At 39.7% G+C, this 20,845-nt stretch overlaps 1 protein-coding gene across 2 annotated transcripts in view; it reads left to right on the top strand.

The window, feature by feature from the left end:
• Positions 1–20,845, top strand: part of APPL2 (adaptor protein, phosphotyrosine interacting with PH domain and leucine zipper 2) — a 512,959-nt gene that overhangs the window by 314,696 nt on the left and 177,418 nt on the right. For both annotated transcript variants that reach the window (XM_069228970.1, XM_069228971.1), the window contains exons 7-8: positions 8,762–8,820; positions 18,918–19,064. In XM_069228970.1, the coding sequence (XP_069085071.1) occupies positions 8,762–8,820; positions 18,918–19,064 (206 nt within the window). The remainder of the gene's footprint in view (positions 1–8,761; positions 8,821–18,917; positions 19,065–20,845) is intronic.

Raw genomic sequence — 20,845 nt, forward strand, 5'->3', positions numbered from 1 at the left:
AAATTAGTTCTTCTCATGTAAGTATTAGTTAAAATGTAACCTATTGTTTTGCTATGCTACTGTAGATAGACTTATTCCATGGGTGGGAGTTTTATTGTAACATTTCTTCCTTGATTGTTTTGTATATGTAAGAGGAGAAGTAATGTAGTATGTAGTAGTGGGTGAGCGCAGCATTCGATGGAATGTAGGACTGTGCGTACCATGGAATGCCAAGGTCGCCTGAGCAGATTCAAAAGGATCAAACTACAACGTGGTAGGCTTACATCAATATTTCACAGTAATATGCACACTAGTACATTTACATAAACAGTGTGTCAGCCAACAGTGATACGCACACTCGTATTTTCACAGAGGGAGCGTGTCCATTAACAATGGTACGCACACTTGTATATCGTTCACAGAGTGTGTCCATTGACAGTGATATTCACACTTGTACAACAGTGATATGCACATTTGTACATTTACATAATCATTGCATCAAACACGTCGTATGTCACAGAGAGAGTGTGTTCATCAACAGTGATATGGACACTCCTACACTTTTATACATAACTTAGCCAGCAACAGACACAAACACTTGTACAGTGATATAGAGCATGCCCACAAACAGTGACACGCACACTACATCTATGGTACACTAATTGGATTACTAACAGTGACACGCAAATGCAGATGTTTTAAAAGTGACACGCACATCCCAAGTAAGCGCATTTTCAGGTGTGAGTCACACAATTACTCGGCCTGGAAAATAAAACCAAGCAATAAAGAACGGCACACTGTGATCTTACTTCATTAAACATGCAGTCGGTGAATCTACCGCCTCCATTTTTAGAAAGCCCAGGTGAGCCACCTTTTACTTGAAGGAACTGGCTGGACGCGTTTCAAACATACTGTATTTGGGGGCTATTGGTGCTTCTAGATTTCATTTGGGTTTGGAGGACGTTCCATATTCAAACACTTACCTGTAATTCAAGGAGAAGAGGGTAAACCAACTGACGAGTATGCAGAAGCAATAAAGAAATTGGAGGCAAGCTTTGATGTACAGCCTAGTATTGTAGTCCTATGCCATTATTTTTGTCATGCAGAAACAATTACAGAGTGAAGAAACGTGGATACCTATGTCTCTGCACTAAGGAGGCTTGTGGCAGAATGAATATTTGTAAATTTTACAGACTAGTTAGTTTGTGATCAGTTTATCAACCATTGCACAAATAAAACTATACAGAAAAAATTGTTGTACTTAGCTCATCCCACATTAGAAGAAATGTTACGTATTGTAAAAAGCATAGACATCACAAATCTCTGTAAAAGAGTTAGAAGAAAAGAAAATGATTAGTGTGATAAAAAATAGGGACAGCAATGTTTTAAAGGAAAATAGACTGAAAGACAACAGAGATGTGGGGAAAATGGGCAAAAGTATATTTTTTTTCAATCAAATAAAGTTTTGTTTCAGCTGTGGAAATTTCACACATAGTATTGGGGGGAAGCCATATCCTGCAAAGTGGGTTACATATCAAAATTGTAATAAAGTGGGACATTTTGCCAAAGTGTGTCAGAGTACTAAAACTAACTCGGGTAAAGGAGTTATTGTAGTTTTGGAGGATTTAGAAGACAAGTCCAATAGGTGTTTTGAACAAATACAGAATGATTTGAAGGATATGGTCTTTGTTGTTAGTGAAGAAGTCATTGCAACAGGTGATCCAACAGAATGTATAGACCCGTACATTGATGTGACAAACAAAACAGGAAAATTACTGGTGGATTCAGGAGCCAGAATTATGAGGATTACAGAGGAACTTTTACATGAAAATTGGCCAGGCAGAGAGTTAGAACCCACTACAGGGCTCCTGTTTCATATGAAAGTAGAAGAATAGACCTAGCAGGGTTTTTTTTAAGAAACAATGGTGTTCAGAGGAAGAACCATATTTGGGAACATTTATGTAGCTATAAAAGGGCTTTCAATTTTAGGTTGGTTCCATCTGGGACTATGCAAAATGGTTTTGAGAACAGGAACCAGAGATCAAGTCTCAGACATCAGTGAGGATCAGGTAGAACAATGAAAAGTGAAGTATCCATTGGTCTTCACTGAGGAGGTTGGTAACATCAAGGGGTTTTGCCATATAATAAAAGTCAAGGAAGGGTCTATCCCTATTAAACACAAATTATGCAGTGTTCCTTTCTCTGTAAGGGATGATCTGGAAAATGAATTAAAAGGCTTGTAAGAGAAAGGAATACTAGAACCTATTGAGTCTTCCCTTTGGCTTTCCCCGCTTGTGGTTGCACGCAAACGGGGTGGGAAGTTGAGGGTTTGTATTTATCTGCGCATCCTGACCAAAGCTATTTGGATAGATTCCCATCCACTTCCCAAGATCACAGATTTGTTAGCACTCATACATAGAGTGAAATGGTTTAGCAAATTAGACCTCACCTCTGTATACCATCAAGTTGTCCTTGAACCTGGTTCGAGACACTATACTGCATTTGTTTCACCTGTGGGCTCATTCCAGTACTGCCAAATGCCATTTGCGTTGGCTTCAGCCACCAAAGTTTTCCAGAGACCAACTTACCTACTGTTAAAAGGAGTGCAGCCTTCCAAGATGTTGTTCTGAAATTTTCTAAATCTGTGGAAGAGCATAATAAGATTCTCGATCAAGTATTTGCCATTTTCCAGGAGAAGGGAGTGGTGCTTAAAATGGCAAAGTTTGAATTTCTTAAAGACAGAGTGGAATACCTGGGCCATACTGTGTCGGGGTATGTTACTGAACCAAGGCCAGGATTGGTTGATGCTATCATAAATACAGTAGCGCCCACAGACAAGACAACCTTGAAGTAATTTATGGGACTAAGTGATTATTACTCATGATTCATGCCAAATTATGCTTCTCATTTTAAGGTGTTAACAGGATAGTTAAAAAAAATAAATGGTGTTTAACTGGGAGGACAAGTGTCAGGAGGTATTTGTGTGGATTAAGCAACAGTTAGTGAGTGCCAAAATATTAAAACCATTTAATCCTAAATTATCGTGCTGTATAACTGTTGATGCCAGCAATCATGGATTCGGAACGGTGCTCATGCAAAATGAATTAGGGATACAGCACACTATCGTGTATGCTCCTAAAACACTTGGGGATCCTGAAACACATTTCTCGATGATTGAAAAATAATTTTTGGCGTGTTGGTGGGCTAATTCAAACCTTACGTGTGAGGGACCAAGTTCACTGTTAAAACTGATCATAAGCCATTAGTCACAATATTGAGTGGAGACAGGATTAAAGATCAAACCCCTCGTATAGCCAGGTTGTCTACAAAACATTTGCATTTCAACTTTGTCATTGTACATATTCAGGGAGCGAAAAACACAAGGGCTGATTTGTTGTCCCTGAACTCGTCAACTAGTAAGGATGATGTGGAGGATGAAGAGAGCGAGCAAAGTTGTCTGATTGCAGCAATTGATGTGCAGGAGATGAGTGCTATAACTGAAGTGGAATGGAGGACTGAAAATGGAATTGATTAAGTTATCAAGCAAACTATCAAATATTGCACTAAAGGGTGGCCAAAAGAGAAGAATGTAGAGGCAGGATGGCAGCCATTTTGGAAAGTAGCAGAGGAATTGTCAGTAGAAGACGGGTTGTTACTCAGATTGGAAAAGTTAGTACCTCCTGTAGGATTAAGAAAAAGGCTTAAACAATTAGCACATGAGGATCATTTGAGAGGTACGTTCACAAAACGTAGATTGAGGCAAACCCTTTGATGGCCCTCAATAGACAGAGACGTTGATGAGTATGTTTGCAGGATTTGTGCTAATTCAGATAAAAGTTATATAGTAAGGAAACCACCTTTACAACCGATTGAGTGCCTTTCTTATGCTTGGGAAAAGGTGGGAATAGATTTAGTTGGACTGTTTTATGCACTACCGTACCAGTGCTGTTATACATTGGTGTTGGTTGACCTCTATTCACAGTGGTCTGAAGTGGAATTTGTGTGTGAACCAAATGCTAAAACTGTGGTTGTGTTTTAAAAAATATGTATTCATGAGGGAAGGATTTCCATGGTTCCTGTTGTCAGGCAGTGGGGTCCAGTTTACGAGTGAAGAGGTGAAATGTTTCTTGAAATCAGGAGATGTTAAACATGTGAAAACATCTCTATACCATCCCCAATGCAATGGGCTGGTAGAGCGTATGAGTCACGTAATGGTACAGTGTGTAAGGTGGGCGATTGTGAATAAGAATGCAGTAGTGACTCCCTGAATAAGGAGTCAGAGCAAAGTCTTGAATATGCTTGTTTGTTTGGAAACAGAGCTGCAACACATTCAGCCTCTTGACGAATCTCGTTGGACCCAACTGTCATACCAGTTGAATCCAACAAACCCTCAGGCGACCACGGCATTCCATGGAACGCACAGTCCCGCATTCCATAAAATGCCGCGTTCACCCACTACCACATTACCACAGTTTTTTCATCCCTCATTAGCTTCCTGTGTTTACATATAGGTTTCTGGATTTTCTCACTGTGTAATGTATTTAATCACAAGAAGAGACAATTCTTGCTTGAAGGCTTGAGGTGTCTCTTTTAAAAATGTCCTTCTGTCTTGTGTTCTTACTGTCACTTGTGCACGGGCTACATTTTCATTACACTGTCTCTTCAATACAAGTATCATTTTGTTCTCCTGAAGCTGATATTTTAATTGATGTGAAACTATTGTTTTGATTCCCAGAAGTTGAGAGTAGTGAAGGTGACCTTAAGACTCATTGGATTAAGCGTATTGCATGAAGGAATGTATTTCAATTAGTTTCTTTAGTATTTAGTGTACTTTGCCAGGTTCCTTCCTTAATCCTATCAGTACATTCAAGAACGGTAATTAATTCTCATTCACCTCAGCCTTGTAAATTATCCTACAATGTGTGATATTCTCTAGGTAGCCTTGTTTGTTTACTTGCACAATTAGAAAAATATATCATCTGTAATTCTCAGAAATGTCCTCAGTATTTTGCTTCAATCAGTGTTGTCCAGAATATGCTCCTCTTCAAATCTACACTTGAAGATATTTTCGTACTCCATGTGGTTGTTGAACCCATCATGGTTCCATATACCTCTAGATAAAAACATTTTGTATTTAAAAGTAACTGTAGCACAAAATGATACAAAAGTTTTCACATAAATGTCTTGTTCCCATCTGGTGTTTTCTCTTTTAAGGAGAAAGAATTCCACAGGTTCCATTCCTTCATTGTGCAGAGTAGAAGTATATAGGGGTGTAAAAACATCAATATTTTTTTTTACCCTCACCAAGTTGTATTGCTTATAATTTTTCAAACAGTTTGTTGTATCTTGAATTTGTGTTGGACTGTCCTGCAGTTTTGGCAGTAGAAAAACAATCCAAAAATGTATCTAGTAGTTCTTGAAATGATCAATGTGCCTGAAGGGTCTGATTAATGTTTATGGATATTTGGGAGGACTGTTAACAGATATGTAAATATTAATTTGTTGGATCAATCTTTAGTGGCAAGTCGATTCATTGTGTATGTGTTGGTTGACTATGCTTTCAGAAAATTCTATGTCCATTATGACACGTACACCTCCCTTGTCTACAGCCTGCATAGTGAGTGATTGATTTTAGCTCCTTATGTTTTATGGACTAGTTGGTGCTTCAAAATACAACTTCTTTTTGAATTAACTATAATCTACAAATCAGGGCCCATGTTTTAGTTCCTGATAGTTGAGAAAAAAAAAAAAATTTAAGAAGCAGGCATGAATCTATAAACTTCAAAACATGTTGTTGAAGTTGCAAGTACATAAGATGCGCCTTTTGTAAAACGTTTTATTCAAATTTGGTTAGCTTTTAAGAACTGATTATTAGGATGTCTGCTTCTCAATTTTCTTCCACTGCACTCAATAGGTGGTCTTTAATCTTTCCTGACAGTTTCTAAAAAAGGGCAACTGGAAGTGCTTGGCTGTTTATCAAGCACTAGTACTAACGTGTTGTTTGTTGTACCAAGTTACTGTTAATTTTCTCAGTATTATTTTTGCTTTTTCTTGTGAGTACCTCTGTCTTAACTCTTACTCCCCTCATCATTCACTTCATATGGGTCTTTCACTCTTGGTTTGACTTCCTGGTTTTCCTTCTTATGTAATCACTGCTCAATTCGAAGGAGGGTGTGCAACCCTTGTGTGAGCGCCACTTGTGTATGTAGTGTTCTTGCTAATTATACAGAATTTTTACTTTGTAATCTAAAGTGTCAATTTAGACCTCCATAGTTCACATTTTTCTGTTTCTCCGTGGTGTATATCTAGTTGTTTATGTATATCATTCAGAGTTTGAGCTAATGGACTGAACTTATATTGTAATAGGTATTAATTTAAATCACTTTCTAAGTCAAGTTTAAATGAAAAATTGATCTTGGTTTCCTTTGTATGTTGATTGAATGTTATGTTCTTTAAGAAGCATGCAATGGGAAAAGCATCAAGCAGGATCACAAAATACCATTAATTGTTTACTTTCAGAATAAGACCGATTTTGTTTAATTCCTAACAAATATTATATTCAATATTATCAATAATCAAATTGGATTATATAGACTGTTCTACAAATGTATTGACCATTAGCTAAAGCATGTGCAACATGAGATGTAGTCTGGATAACCAGGTTATTTATGACATGTTTAGCTTAGAAACATGCGGTGCAAAGGGATGATGATGGTGCATCCTTTTATTTGATAGTTGTTAATAAGTGAAGAGAGTTAGTGGTTACCTTTGAGAGTAATACATAGAATTGCATTTGCACTGATGTTATAAACAAGCTGGTTTTAATGGAAGTAGTGACTGGATAATGATTTTGTTGAATTAAATGACATTCTCATTAGACAAGTACTACTTGACCTTCCAAGGTGTTTTTTGCATCCTCATGACATGTGTTTCTTAAATCCACTGACCAGTGACTTGAACTTTTTGTCCCCCATACATTTCACTGGCTCCATCTGTGTTCATATCAGATTATTTAACCACTTTGATGATATCTGATATATTACTCTTTGATCACCTTCTAGCCTGGTGGTCTTGTGATTCTAGTCCAGATTTACAACTTTTTCATTCAAATTTAAGCTCCTCAGCTCACAGCCTTGAAATGTTTTACTATAATGATACCCCAGATGCCTTTCCCAACCTGAGAAGATTGCAGTGGAAGTACTAACAATACTCTTCTTCTCCATAAGCTTCAGATGTATCTTTCCTAAAAATACAAAATAATGTGAATGTAATTATACTGCTAAAAGTGGTTTTTGGTTTAGTCAGGTTGTATGAAACCGTTGTTTTTATCTCGTCTCCAGTGCCAACACATGAAGGACGAGGCCTATAAATGTGACTGCACTTACACCTTCAACTGTGTGGCCACGTCTTTTAGTCATGGTTATAATTTCAGAAACAAGACCTTTAGCTATAGGAAGGATCTGACCGTGAGAGTTGGCGATGCTGTCTATGCATAAGGGAAGTGCGAGCATGTAGACGAGTGGCACGGTCTGTTCATATGATCAGGCCCTGTCCCTGCACCCACACCACTCGTGAGTGCAGCTTTGACAAATATAGGGTTTAAAGAACAAGCATTACAGTTACTCAGCATGCAACATGGTGAAAAGGTATTTGTCTGTTCTGAACAGGTATATTTTGCTTCAATGACCGAGATGAACACTCATGCACTGACAGAAGTCTCTGGAATGTGCTTCTTAGTCTAAAGAAGACATTTATTAAATCACTCTGCAAGGTTTGTAGAGGAGAGTAGCATGCAGAAAGCACACATCCAAAAATGGTCACAGCAATGAAATAAAAACATGTACAAATGATTCCCCACTGCAATATACACAGCAAATGTATATGTGTATATGTGTATATATATATGTATGTTGCAATGCAAAGCAGATAACAAGAATTAAAAATGTATCACCATGAGGCATGGGTAAATCTGTGTCATCTCCCTCCTTATCAGCATCAGACTGCCAGATCCCAGAATGGATCGTGGAGAGAGAGATCAATTATCCTCACAGGAAGGATGACACACCTCAGCGTCCTGAGCATGTTGAGATCTGAGTCTCTCCCTGGTCCATCTGGTCTTGGCCTCTTATATACTTTAAACAAACCAGAGAGTAGAATTCTAGAAATCTCTTCCCAGTCCTTATTATTACAAAATGCTGGTTACTTCAGGTCAATTTTGAAAAGAACACGTCGGGAATTTTCCAAGACCCCAAGGTGCCCTCTCAAACTAAAACCATTCCTTGCTTACCTTAAACATCACTCTAGTACATTTTTATCAGCCTAAGCCCTTGGTGAGAAAGAACATGCAAACATGCAGAATAAACACATGAGCATATTGTATAACGTGAGCATGGAAAAATACATGCAGCTTTTAACGTGGTGGTGGCTAATGCTAAAATAAAGTCAATAGGCAAAATTAAGTTGGTGGTCACTAATGTGACAGTGTGCTGCTAGGCAAAGTGCAACGTGGAGTCGGTGGTCATAACACAAATATCATTACAAGGTATATGTGCAAGGCAGTCTATATGCACACTTTGTGTGCTCAGACAACATAATATATGCATTTGCAAAATCATTTTGTGATATAGTGCTTGCACAAAATATGCGGTTGGGGAAAATTAGCAAAAAGTGATTGTTTAGCTAAAAAAACGTGATTGCAGCCGTGAGAAGAATAGTTCAGTATTGATGATACATACAATGTAAAAGTACTTGTTAAATGTAACAAAACTATTTTTGTTCGTAGAGCACGACATATCAATGGCAAAGTACAGCCGGCTACCCAAAAGAAGAGAGAATGAAAAGGTAAATGTGAATTTATTTATTCCCCATTGTTGCTAATATATTTGTTTACTTTATTCATTAATACACCTGTGAAATAGTTTGAAATTGAACAGTTTATTCACATTTTATGGTGTCATTGTCCATAGAGTGGTATGTATGTACGTAGACCAATGATTATTCAGAAAAAGTTACCCATGTTGTATTCAAATGGCACGCTGTAAATTCATCTTCAGAAGTTTTACATTTTTAGGGTGTGGAGCCTGCACATGACCTCACAGACTACATAACATGTTCTTTCGTACTTCAATGGCAGATGTACTAGTACCGTATCTTATCCAGAGAAGTGCTTGCAATAGTCAAATGTTTTTCCGGTTGCCATTTTTAACCCCAATTAAAATTACTGTTGGACTTTTCATAAATAGAAATGTCTTTGATGGTTTTTTAATATATCATAATAAGAATATACTGCCTGGCTGGAAGAGCTTGATTAAACTCTGCCATAGATTACACAATATCAAGCCCCACATGAAACCATTTTTTAAGTGAGAAGGTTTAAGTTCTACATTTAGCTCTTGTATTGTTTAATACCCGGGTGTTTCTTAGTGCTTGATCAAAGAGAATAAAACAAAAAATAGAGGTAGGCAGATCTATGCTGCAGTTTAGGCCTATCCAAGCAGATGGGCTTCAGAACCTGGCTGGAGATGCAGGGTTAATAAGGAAGATGCTCAGTCTGGATGTACAACTCTAAATTTCCTGCCATTGGGGATTCTTACTCTCTTGTGTTGGATTATAGGATATTGATGGGTTTGTTGGGATTGCAGTTGCCATTTAATTACTTTGTATGTTAACCATGTACACCTGTGTGTGTAAGCATTAGAATCTCTAAAGTCATTTTCTGGTAGACAGCTGACTCAGAAGTTGTTTAAGATCTAATCATGTATTCAGGACTTCTGGAGTTAGTTGCCAAATTGTCCATTTGTTTCCAGAGACATGACTGATTGCAATATTTTGATGATATCACCTGATATGAACTCCCTACAGCAGTCGACCTGTGATGATATGTTGCTACTGTCAGGTTCTTTAGTAGAAAGAACAATTTGTCCTATGTAAGGTTTTGACAAAAAAGACTTAGGCTTTCAGGAAGAAAACTGCTACCAGGTGTAGGAAAATGCCACTGTTGGCATGGTTACCCCCTAACGTTTTGCCTTTTGTTGATGCCAGCTTTGATTGAAAGTGTGCTGGGACCCTGCTAACCAGGCCCCAGAACCAGTGTTCTTTCCTTAAAACTGTACCTTTGTCTCCATAATTGGCACAGCCCTGGCACACAGATGAGTCCCTTGTAAAATATACCTCTTGTAACAAGGGCCCTGTGGCCAGGGAAGGTCTCTAAGGGCTGCAGCATGTATCATGCCACCATGGGGACCCCTCACTCAGCACATGCCCACTACTTCACAGCTTGTGTGTTCTGACGGGGAGAAAAAGACTAAGTCGACATGGCACTCCCCTCAGGGTGCCATGCCCACAACCCACTGCCTGTAGCATAGGTAAGTCACCCCTCTAGCAGGCCTTACAGCCCTAATGCAGGGTGCACTGTACCACTAGTGAGGGCATAGCTGCATGAGCACTATGCCTCTACAGTGTCTAAGCCTATTCTTAGACATTGTAAGTAGCCATAAAGAGTATATGTTCTGGGAGTTTGTCAAACACGAACTCCCCAGTTCCATAATGGCTATACTGATGCCAGTGTGGAATTTATTGAGAAATGCACACAGAGCGCATCTTAGAGATGCCCCCTGCATGCCAGCCCAACTGCTAGTTGCTAGGCTGACCAGTCTCTGCCAGCCTGCCACTTCCAGACTGGGGTGAGTGCCTTTGTGACCTCCCCCTGTAGGTACTGTAACACCTGGCAGTGAGCCTCAAAGGCTCAAGCCTGGGGTTAGAACTCCCCAGGGCACTCCAGCTAGTGGAGATGCCCGTCCCCCGAAAACAGCCCCCACTTTTGGCGGCAAGTCAGGAGGAGTTAATGAGAAAAACAAGGAGTAGTTATCCTCCAGCAAGGACAGCCCCTAAGGTGCCCAGAGCTGAGGTTACCCCTTCCTTAGAAAATCCTCCATTTTGGCATGGAGGATTTAGCCCAATAGAGTTAGGGATGTGCCCCCCCACCAAAGGGAGGAGGCACAAGGAGGGTGTAGCCTCCCTCAGGGACAATAGCCATTGGCTACTGCCCTCCAGTCCTAAATACACCCTTAAATTTAGTATTTAGTGGCGACCCTTAACCCAGGAAATGAGATTCCTGACGACCTGACAAGAAGAAGGACTGCTGACCTGAAAACCCTGCAGAGAAGGAGACGACAACTGCATTGGCCCCAGCCCTACCGGCCTGTCTCCAGATTCAAAGAACCTGCAACAGCGATGCATCCTCCGGGCCCAGCAACCTCTGCCAACTCAGAGGACTACCCTGCAATTCCAAAGGACCAAGAAACTCTCGTGGACAGCGGTTCTGTCCAAAGCAACAAGAAGAAACCATCTTGAAAGGGACTTTCACCTCACTCCTGAAGCGTGAGTCCCCACCACTCTGCACCCGACGCCCCTGGCCCGTGTCCAGAGAAACCAACACAGCAGAGAGGACCCCCAGGCGACTCCAATGATGTGTCCACCCTGAGCTGACCTCCCTGCACCCCCACGACAACGCCTGAAGAGAGAATCAAGAGGATCCCCCTGACCACGTCTGTCCAGTAACAAAGAACCTGACGCCTGGAAGAAGCACTGCACCTGCAGCCCCCAGGCCCGAGAGGAACCAACTACTGGTGCAGGAGTGTCCAGCAGGTGGGCCTCATCTTTGCCCAGTCGGTGGCTGGCCCGAGAAGTCCCCCTGTGCCCTGCCTGCATCGCCAGAGTGACCCCCGGGTCCCTCCATTGATTCCAATACAAAACCCAACACCTTATTAGCACACCGCACCCAGCCACCCCTGTGCCGCTGAGGGTGTATTTTGTGTGCCTGTTTGGGACCCCCCAGTGCTCTACAAAACCCCCCCTGGTCTGCTCCCCGAGGACACAGTTACTTACCTGCTAGCAGACTAGAACCGGAGCACCCCTAGTCTCCGTAGGCGCCTATGTTATTTGGGCCCCTCTTTGACCTCTGCACCTGACCGGCCCTGTGTTGCTGGTGCTAGGTGTTTGGGGTTGACTTGAACCCCCAAAGGTGGGCTTCCTATGCCCCGGAGACTGAACTTGTAAGTGCTTTACTTACCTGACAAGCTAAACTTTACTTACCTCCCCCAAGAACTGTTGAATTTTGCAGTGTCCACTTTTAAAATAGCTCATTGCCATTTTATGAAAAACTGTGTACATTACTGTTCTCATTCAAAGTTCTATATTTACCTATGCCAAGTACCTTACAATTTATGTACTTACTTGAAATCTGAATCTTGTGGTTCTAAAATAAATTAAGAAAAGATATTCTTCCATATAAAAACCTATTGGCCTGGAGTTAAGCCTTTGAGTGTGTCTTCCCATTTATTGCCTGTGTGTGTACAACAAATGCTTAACACTACCCTCTGATAAGCCTAACTGCTCGACCACACTACCACAAATAGAGCATTAGTATTATCTATTATTGTCACTATCAATCTCTAAGGGGAACCCATGGACTCTGTGCACACTATCTCTCACTTTTAAATAGTATATACAGAGCCAGCTTCCTACACCAGGCAAATAGTTTAAGCTCCTTACCCTTGTCTACTCTTAAAGTTGATCCTCTTAGAATGATCAGTACAGAATAATATTTTATACAGAATTCTGAATAACCGGTCTCAAGCACTATATTTGTTGCTTTTGTGGAATGCAGACTATCCATCATGAGGTATCCACTGGTTCACCAGAGTAAAATATTTCTTGAATCATATTCATTGGTCTCCTACGGTCTTGAGGCTGAGCGAGGTATTGTTAGAATATAGGAAAATGCATAGCTCTGATCTATTGTGACTAAAGATTGCGGTCACTAGTGTCATGGCAGAATAGTTTTCGCTGGTGATCTGAAAATTACTCCTCAGAAAAAAAAACTGAATCCTACAAGTTTCACCATCATGACAAAGACGTCTTTCACATCGGACTTGCAAAGGTTTCTTTATAGTGGGTGTTAGAATCAGCTCCAAAGACAAAAAGAGCTATATGTGCATCGGTCAGCAGACATCAACCTAACTAATGCCTTTCAGGTTTGAGTAAGTGCTATTTCTATGCTCCTGTGATGTTATATTCTGTTATTAGGATTTGCATATTACACAAATCACCCAGGAGATTATCCAGGCGCTCAACAATGCCTTAAGCTTGATGGATTTTTCTCCCAGACTTTTACATTTTACATACAAAAGTGGGAGTGTCCTTTGCTGCCAAGCAGTTTATTTCAGAAAATAAAACCAAATTAAGATTAAAAATGATATTGAATATAAAGAAATCCTACACTTAGCGTGAAACATTCTAAAAGTAGTACACAATGAATGTTCGCACAAGTAGAGCTGCACTCACCGATTCGTTTTTAGTGTATGCATCAGAACCTTTGCCAACTCTTTAGAACCTGTGGAATTAATTTTCATATATACATTATTACACTCGTTGAGTATGGAAAAATAAGACACGGATACAGAATGTGTCAGATGTAACACCTTCAAAATGATTAAGAATACATCTTCCATCTAAAGACAGTTTGACCATTAGAACTTTACTTCTACATGGGAATGCATCATCAGTGACTGCTAGAATGTTATTTTAGATTTAAGTCAACGTTTTCTTAATATATTTACAACTATATGCATTGAGTTGTTCACCAAAGCTCAAAATATAAAGTCACTTCAAATGTATGGTCTTTGTGGAACCCAGATTGGACTACGAAATTGTCGAGCAGGACTGTACAGTATGAACTGAACAGTAAACCAAGGGGGCCTGTCCAAGGTATACAAATGAAAAAACTATTCCCTAATTCATGAGGAATAGCAGTTACAAACAGAAAGATACCTCTAAAGCCTTAATACCTTACAGGTTACATGTCATCTCCTATACAGTAAAGCATCACAGAAGAGGAGGACTGCTTGCACACTAGGAATGTTAATTTACAAATACATCAAAAAAAGTTTGACTAAACAGAAAAAATGCAAATAAATAGTCAAATGATGACCAAAGGCCTGAAGACGCTGTTTGATGGTTCAAGTAAGGCAGTAGTTCCAACGATTCTCTCCATTATCAAAATAATCTCCAGGAGTAACCGTGGACACCAACACATTTATTATTTATTTACTTCTAATTACTGCAATCAAAAAGTACATTATTAGAGGAAAATATGAGCTCAAATGGCCATGTAATTGGCAGTGGAGAAGGGACTAGTAATCCCCATGGCAGCGCTACCCTGGCAGATCAGGATCGCCAGCACTGCCAGACCAACTACAAGTCGTGATCTGGCAGTCTGACCGTGGCGCAAATGCCACAGACGTAATGTGGCTGCCAGACCACCACATTGGCGGTGATCGGACCGTGGCCCTGGCAGTCGGCCAGGGTTGTAATGACCGGCTACGTGTTAAGACAGAACCCCACTGCTGATTTACAATTATCAATATTATTCTCTTAAAAATGCCTATGAAGTAAATATTGGCATTTTGTCAACAAGACAGGGCAACAACATACAATGTGTTCCAATGACGTTCTCTCATATTGACATAATCCATAGCCATCAATGCTTGATTGTTTAAATCTAAAAAGTAGAAAACTTAGTCACATGATATGTCCATTAAAGAAGTTCTTCGAAATATCTTTGCCTTGCTAACACGTTGAATGAGGGTACCGATAACTACCATATCTAACTCACTTTCTCAAAGTCTTTAGGGTCCTTAATAAAAGACGGTATAATTAATTGGGCCTTTACCAGAGACTTAAAAGCCTAATAAATAGTGTTTTGGTCCATGCATAATTCTATTCCAGGTCCTCAGTGGCGGGGGTAAAACAATCAAACCATGGATTTTTACGGTTGTACTTTTCAGGATATATAATGTCACAGAGCAGATTTGAATGAGCCAGGGATAATATTTTTGATTTGATAAAAATATTTTAAATATCTGCCTAATAGCCCAGTTCCTGCTCAGTCAAATACAATTCTGAATGAATCTCGGATTAAGTGGGATATGTGCAGAACAGAAATCACTTTTCTATACGCATTACATTCTAGACTATCATTACAATTTCCCATCTTGTACGGAAATGCCTGATGGCCATAAACAAGTGCCTTTAGGATCTTCACAATAGGTTTGGCATTCTTATAAGCTGCCCTGTTGTCGAACTTGGAAAAAGCAAATATTAGTGAGGAGAACTTTTTTTTTATTAAAGCTGTATGATAATAAGAGGAAATCTTAGCCAACATCAAAACCAAAGATAAATATAAATTGGTGTCCTATTCATTACCATGCCCCACAAAAACACAATGACTGAAAATGTGTTTACCATATCTCCGAATTTTTGTTTTTATAATATTACCAACTCATTCATTTGTATTCTTTTAAATTGAACCAAAGCAAACTGCGATCTGCAATTGCTAAACTGTAATAAATGTAACAAACATTAACATTATCATTCAGTGGGTAGTTTGATTGATTGACTGGTGAAAACACATTGTCTAATGTAATATGTTGGGGTGAAAACCTGTTTGAGAAAATGGTAAGTAATAATCTCAAAGTGCCTTCTCAGGCCCCTAATTCTTATTTTAGGACTTGTGCATAACATTTAGCCTCTGCATCAAGAAGGGTGACGAGTCGATAATTTTTAGGATCAGACCTGTCTCCTTTCTTGTGCAGTGGGTTTAAAATGCATTCTCTCTAGGAATCTGGATCTTGTGCCTTCAGGAATGACATGTTAAATAGTGGTGTGGACCAACAGGACAAGGGAGTGCATAAGGACATGGAGCACTTGGTATGCTAAATCTACTGAGTGATGCTCGAACTCTTTGTCTATTTAAATCTATTAGGTTAGTAATTTCGCTATCATGTGATGAGATATATATATATATATCCTCACAGTGTTCATACTGTACATTTATATTCTTGGAATGTCCAATTATACATAAATTAGAAATATAGGCCACTGAACTGATAGGGGATTTGCTATTTCCTTGCACACCAAGCATTGGCCAAAATGCTCAGAATGGGGACCAGACAGAAGATAGTAGCACATATTTTTGAAGCGCTAGTAGACAGTTTAAAACGACTGACAAAATTGAGGGGAAAATAGGAAACAGATATGAGAAAAAAATCCAGAGATAGTGACTTGGACTTAATATTTAAAAAACATGTCCAAAGTAGCTAGAAATGCATGCCTAAAGCCAATTTAATTTAATTATCTCCACAGGACATATATATCCCATCCCATAAAATAGTAAAAATATATGGAAATACAAACTTTGCATTTCAGGAGGAGGCAGAGTTTTACCACATAATGTGGGAGAGAGATAGTATCTGATGTTACAGTAAGAGAGGACCTACTAAAACCAAAAGTGTGTCTAGTGGGCCTTATGCCAAGACCCAGGAACATCACAATGAGTAATACATTGTAGACCTCATAGAAAATGACCCTTCCCTCCCCCCAACACAAACACAACCTGCATTGAACAAATGGAAGCAACAGTATTGAGAGGCAGTGAGTCACTGTTAAAGGTTGCCATATCCAGGCCTGGGACAAAGTGATGGCATAATTCCACAGTGCCATAAGAAAAAACACCCCACTGTCAGCAAACCCCTATGTTTAATGATACACCGCCGTAATATAAATATCTGTCTAATGCCTACACAACTTCAAATTCCCCCGCTATTGCTCACTCTAGTGAAAGTGAAGCTGATGGGTCTCCAAAGGAGAAAATAGTTGCTTAGCTAAGGAACACACAATGGATAACCCAGTTGAGCTTGCCAAGTGGTAACATTTGAAATGGGAGACAGCCGTCTACCTTAATATTTATAGGGTTCCGTTTGAAGGTTAATGTTTCATAACATAAAAGACATAACAATGTAAAGACGCATACAATAAATCCAAAAGCAATATGGAAAATAGAAAGTATGCAAAATTGATAATGGTTAAGATGTTGTGAATGACACTGACAATGTGATAACGCTGTGATTGCAAAGTGTAGCAAAAGTTCTAAAACGTGCCATTCAGACAATAAAAACTTGTAAGCTAAACCACCCCCCTCCAATCAGTCTGAATAGATCAAGACACTATCCTCAGATTACCATCATCATTTCAGTATGTCTTCAGTATCAAGGGAAACATACTCTGGTTTCATGATGAATTTTTTACATTCCTTTGGAACCTCCATATTTTTCAGCCTAATCGATGTTCTTTTATTCATTTGCATAGTAGAAGTAGAATCTTTACCAGGTGGTAGAATCTTTGAGTATTTCCATTTTGTATCTAAGGAATTATCTAGAGAACGATCCCTTGTGCTAGAAGATAATCATTTACAGAGCCAGGAGCCCAAGATTCAGTAGCTAATGTCTCAGATGTCATATTCCTTTCTGATAACGGATTATAATATGTTTCTTGCTCACTTACTTATTGTCAATTGGGATATAGTCAAAATCTCCTTTGCCCACACTTAAACCCTGGATGTTTGTCAGTTATGTGCCCTAACAATATAAGGGTGCATTATACATAACATTGATCAAATCACAATTTAATATAGTTTGTGTATCAAAAGCTTCAGTTGGTGTGGACTGATCACTTACAACTGGTTATGCTATTTAAAGCTCTATTTACTGCAGCCATTTCCTCTGAGACTTAGACCCTTTTGATTGAACAGCTAACATGAGTATTACCTGACAAACAGAAACACTTAGAATAACATATCTTTTTGGTGGTTTGCTCTAATTAAGGTGCTCCCCAGAAACCTGATAAACTGTGTTTTATTATTCCCTACGGGCTTACATATTTGTGAAAAGCCTGTTGACATCTCACAACCAGCTGAACCCCTTTGAATGCTCGTTGGGTCCACTAATGCACCCTTGCTCTGATTAAACAAGGGAAATAATTTCATTGTATACTGCTCTTTCTTCTCTGCAAATCCATCATCATAATAAAATAAAGGCGAATGAGCTTGTGCCTCTGCCTTGCATGCTAGCTTCACCGAGTAGTATAAGTGTGCTTTTGAAGAGATGGTAGTGTGCCGAGCTGGAGTAGTAACAAAATGAAGGATACCTCAACCCCGCAGGGCGACATCAGTAGCAGTTGACGGAATGGGATGGAGAGGGGAGAGATTATCATGACCCTGACTATATATGTCCAATGAGTCAAAGACTGCTGAGGTTACAGTGATGGTGAGTCATTGAGACATAGGCTGCTGGAAGAGGAGGTAAGCAAAGGAAATGAAGGCTCTCCTAAAGGCATGGCTCCGGTGGAGAAGTGGAGGGTGGTAAAATATACGAATCAAACATCTTCGCTTGCACCTCACTGCAACTATTTGTATGTGCTCAACAGTGGCAAGGGATGCAATAATTGGTCTTTTAGTCTCTCAAATATTTAAAAAAAAAAAAAAAAAAATTCAGAGGGAAACTAGTGGAGAGCCCCAGCCTTGTTTGTAGAGAGTTCCACATCTGCACCTTGGGAGGAAGCCTCAAAAGTAATTTTGTAGACGTGTGAGTGGGGGAATTTTCAGAGGGCAGTTCCTCTTAAATTTGAAGGGTATGTGATTCTCGAGATATGCAGACTTCGATAATAATAATAGGATCCTAGCTAAGCTATGTCCAAATGGGAGACCCTGACTGGCAGTACACGTGGAATGCCAAATTTGGACATAGGAATATGCCAGAGTTTCTATGTTGTCAGAAGTCTGATAAACAGGCTTTTCAAACATCATATGTAAGTGCAAAACAGCTTGCACCGCCCGTCCTTTTCTACATACTCTTTGTTTGAAATGTCGCTTCAGCAGCCCATTCTTTTGTCAGACAGGTATATAAAACATGAATGGTTAAAAAATTCTGTTATTTCGTAATTAGAGCTGTTGAAAACATCCCACGTCATACATCATCTGTTATGGTTTGTGTTGTTGTAAAACACTTTCTATAACTTAATATTTTCTACTACCGTTCATACAGTTGAAAGCAGACATTGCAAAGGAGGTGGCGAATGCAAGAAGAAAACAGCATCTTTCGTCTCTACAACACTATTGTGCGCTCAATGCTCTGCAGTATAGGAAGAGAATAGCAATGATGGAACCAATGTTGGGTTACACCCAAGGACAGGTATGTGCCCCCTTTGCTCTCACAGAGCAGTAAAATATAGGCCAGAAATTCCAACATGTTTTTATCATGACCCCTTTTTTAAGAGTAGGAGCATTTTACTCAGGTTTCTGCATACATTTTACTGTGTTCACTATTTCTAATTAAAATGTATTCATTTGCTGCTACGAAGAAATATATTTGAAGTTTAAGAATAATGTTTACATTTACTCGATGCTTGGTAACACCGCTATTTGTGAAAAGCCTCCTTTACTTTTCCCAGGGCCTTTTCATGCACAAAACTAATGGATTAATGTGCCTTATGGTAGCTTTTGGGTGATCACTCAAGACTGCGCCCCATGAGACGTTGTTGCCAATCTGTTCTTAAATCAAGGAGGCACATCACGGTTACTTTTCATGACTTTATAAGGTCACCTTTCTTTCTTATAGCTTAAAAGACACTATCTCGTCCTGGACAGGCAGTACTAAACGTTTCTTCTAATTATTAGATGCAGTTTTCCTGACTCTTCGGCCAAGTTGGCTCTTTCAGAGTGAGACCACATCTGTCACTGTGTGGGTCTTTCTGGCATCTGTGCCTCTAGTAGTCTAATGAGGCCCAAGGTGAATGCAAGACCCATTTCTGTACACAAACCATCTTAAAGGGGCTTTCAGCCAGCTGTCTTGTCTTCATCCATTGGTTTGTCATTCATATTGTACATCCACCCACTACAATATAGGGCAGGGGATCCGCCCACTTCCACCACTGGACAACTACACAATGAGTGACTGCATTTTGCTCTTTCTCTTCAGTGCCAGTGTTTTTATTTTTACTTTATTACTTTTGGCACTGCCTTTGTGTTTAGAGTCTGATGAGACAGCAGAACACTTTCTATTAGCTATCCATATGGATCACAGGACACATTCCAGCTTTATCAGTTCCTGTCTCCTGTTGATGGTGTTATAAATAACTTTTGCAGTGGCCTTTTTTATCTGACCGCTGCCATTTCACACAACATATACAATTGTGTCCATTTTTGTCTGTATGTCAGCGACGTAACAAAGGCCCTCATGGATAGAAGAGTATCCTGGCTTCAGAGCCCATGAGTAAGTTCGGAGGAGGGGGGGGCCTTTGTGCACTTTGCAGCACAACACGTTTTATCTATTTGTTGTAAAGATTTACAAAAATATTACAAAGCATGCATCAACAGAGACTGGTAACCAGCAGTAGCACATTTGGCTGTTTTTTAGGACTGACGTTATCAAAGACCTTTTGATTTTACTAAAATTATGCTTGTTACATAGTTAGTTATAGGGCCTTTCTGCCAGACTTCATTCTTTAGTCTGTTGTTGTGTCATTCACATTTTCCTTCCCCCCCCACTCTAGCAAGCATCATGGGGTAATAAGTCAGTCCCATTTAGCCATTGGCTGACTTCGCTGTGCATTACTGCATGCTGGCCTTTCACAACGGAACTCGTTTGGCAAAAAATACAATAGAAGCAGATCAGTCTCTAATCACATTTCCCTCAAGTGATGGAGATAACACAGTCTCTAAACAGAAGCAGCGGGATCAAGGACAGCAGCAAGCCGAAGCTCCTAAGAATGTGGGTGCCATAAGAGCTCAAGGAAACAATTATCAACATCTGCAAATAATCAATGAGGTGAACAACAAGGAAAGTAAATGGCAACTCTCGGATACAAGTGATTATGTCCCACAAGCACAGAGTCTAAGTGGAAAAGATATGATGTGCTGAGGACTGGCCCATGATGATGAAGGAAATAGGGAAAAGAAAAAAGGAACTGTGAG

Source organism: Pleurodeles waltl, chromosome 4_1 (genome assembly GCF_031143425.1).
Source record: "Pleurodeles waltl isolate 20211129_DDA chromosome 4_1, aPleWal1.hap1.20221129, whole genome shotgun sequence".
Taxonomy (NCBI): Eukaryota; Metazoa; Chordata; class Amphibia; order Caudata; family Salamandridae; genus Pleurodeles; species Pleurodeles waltl.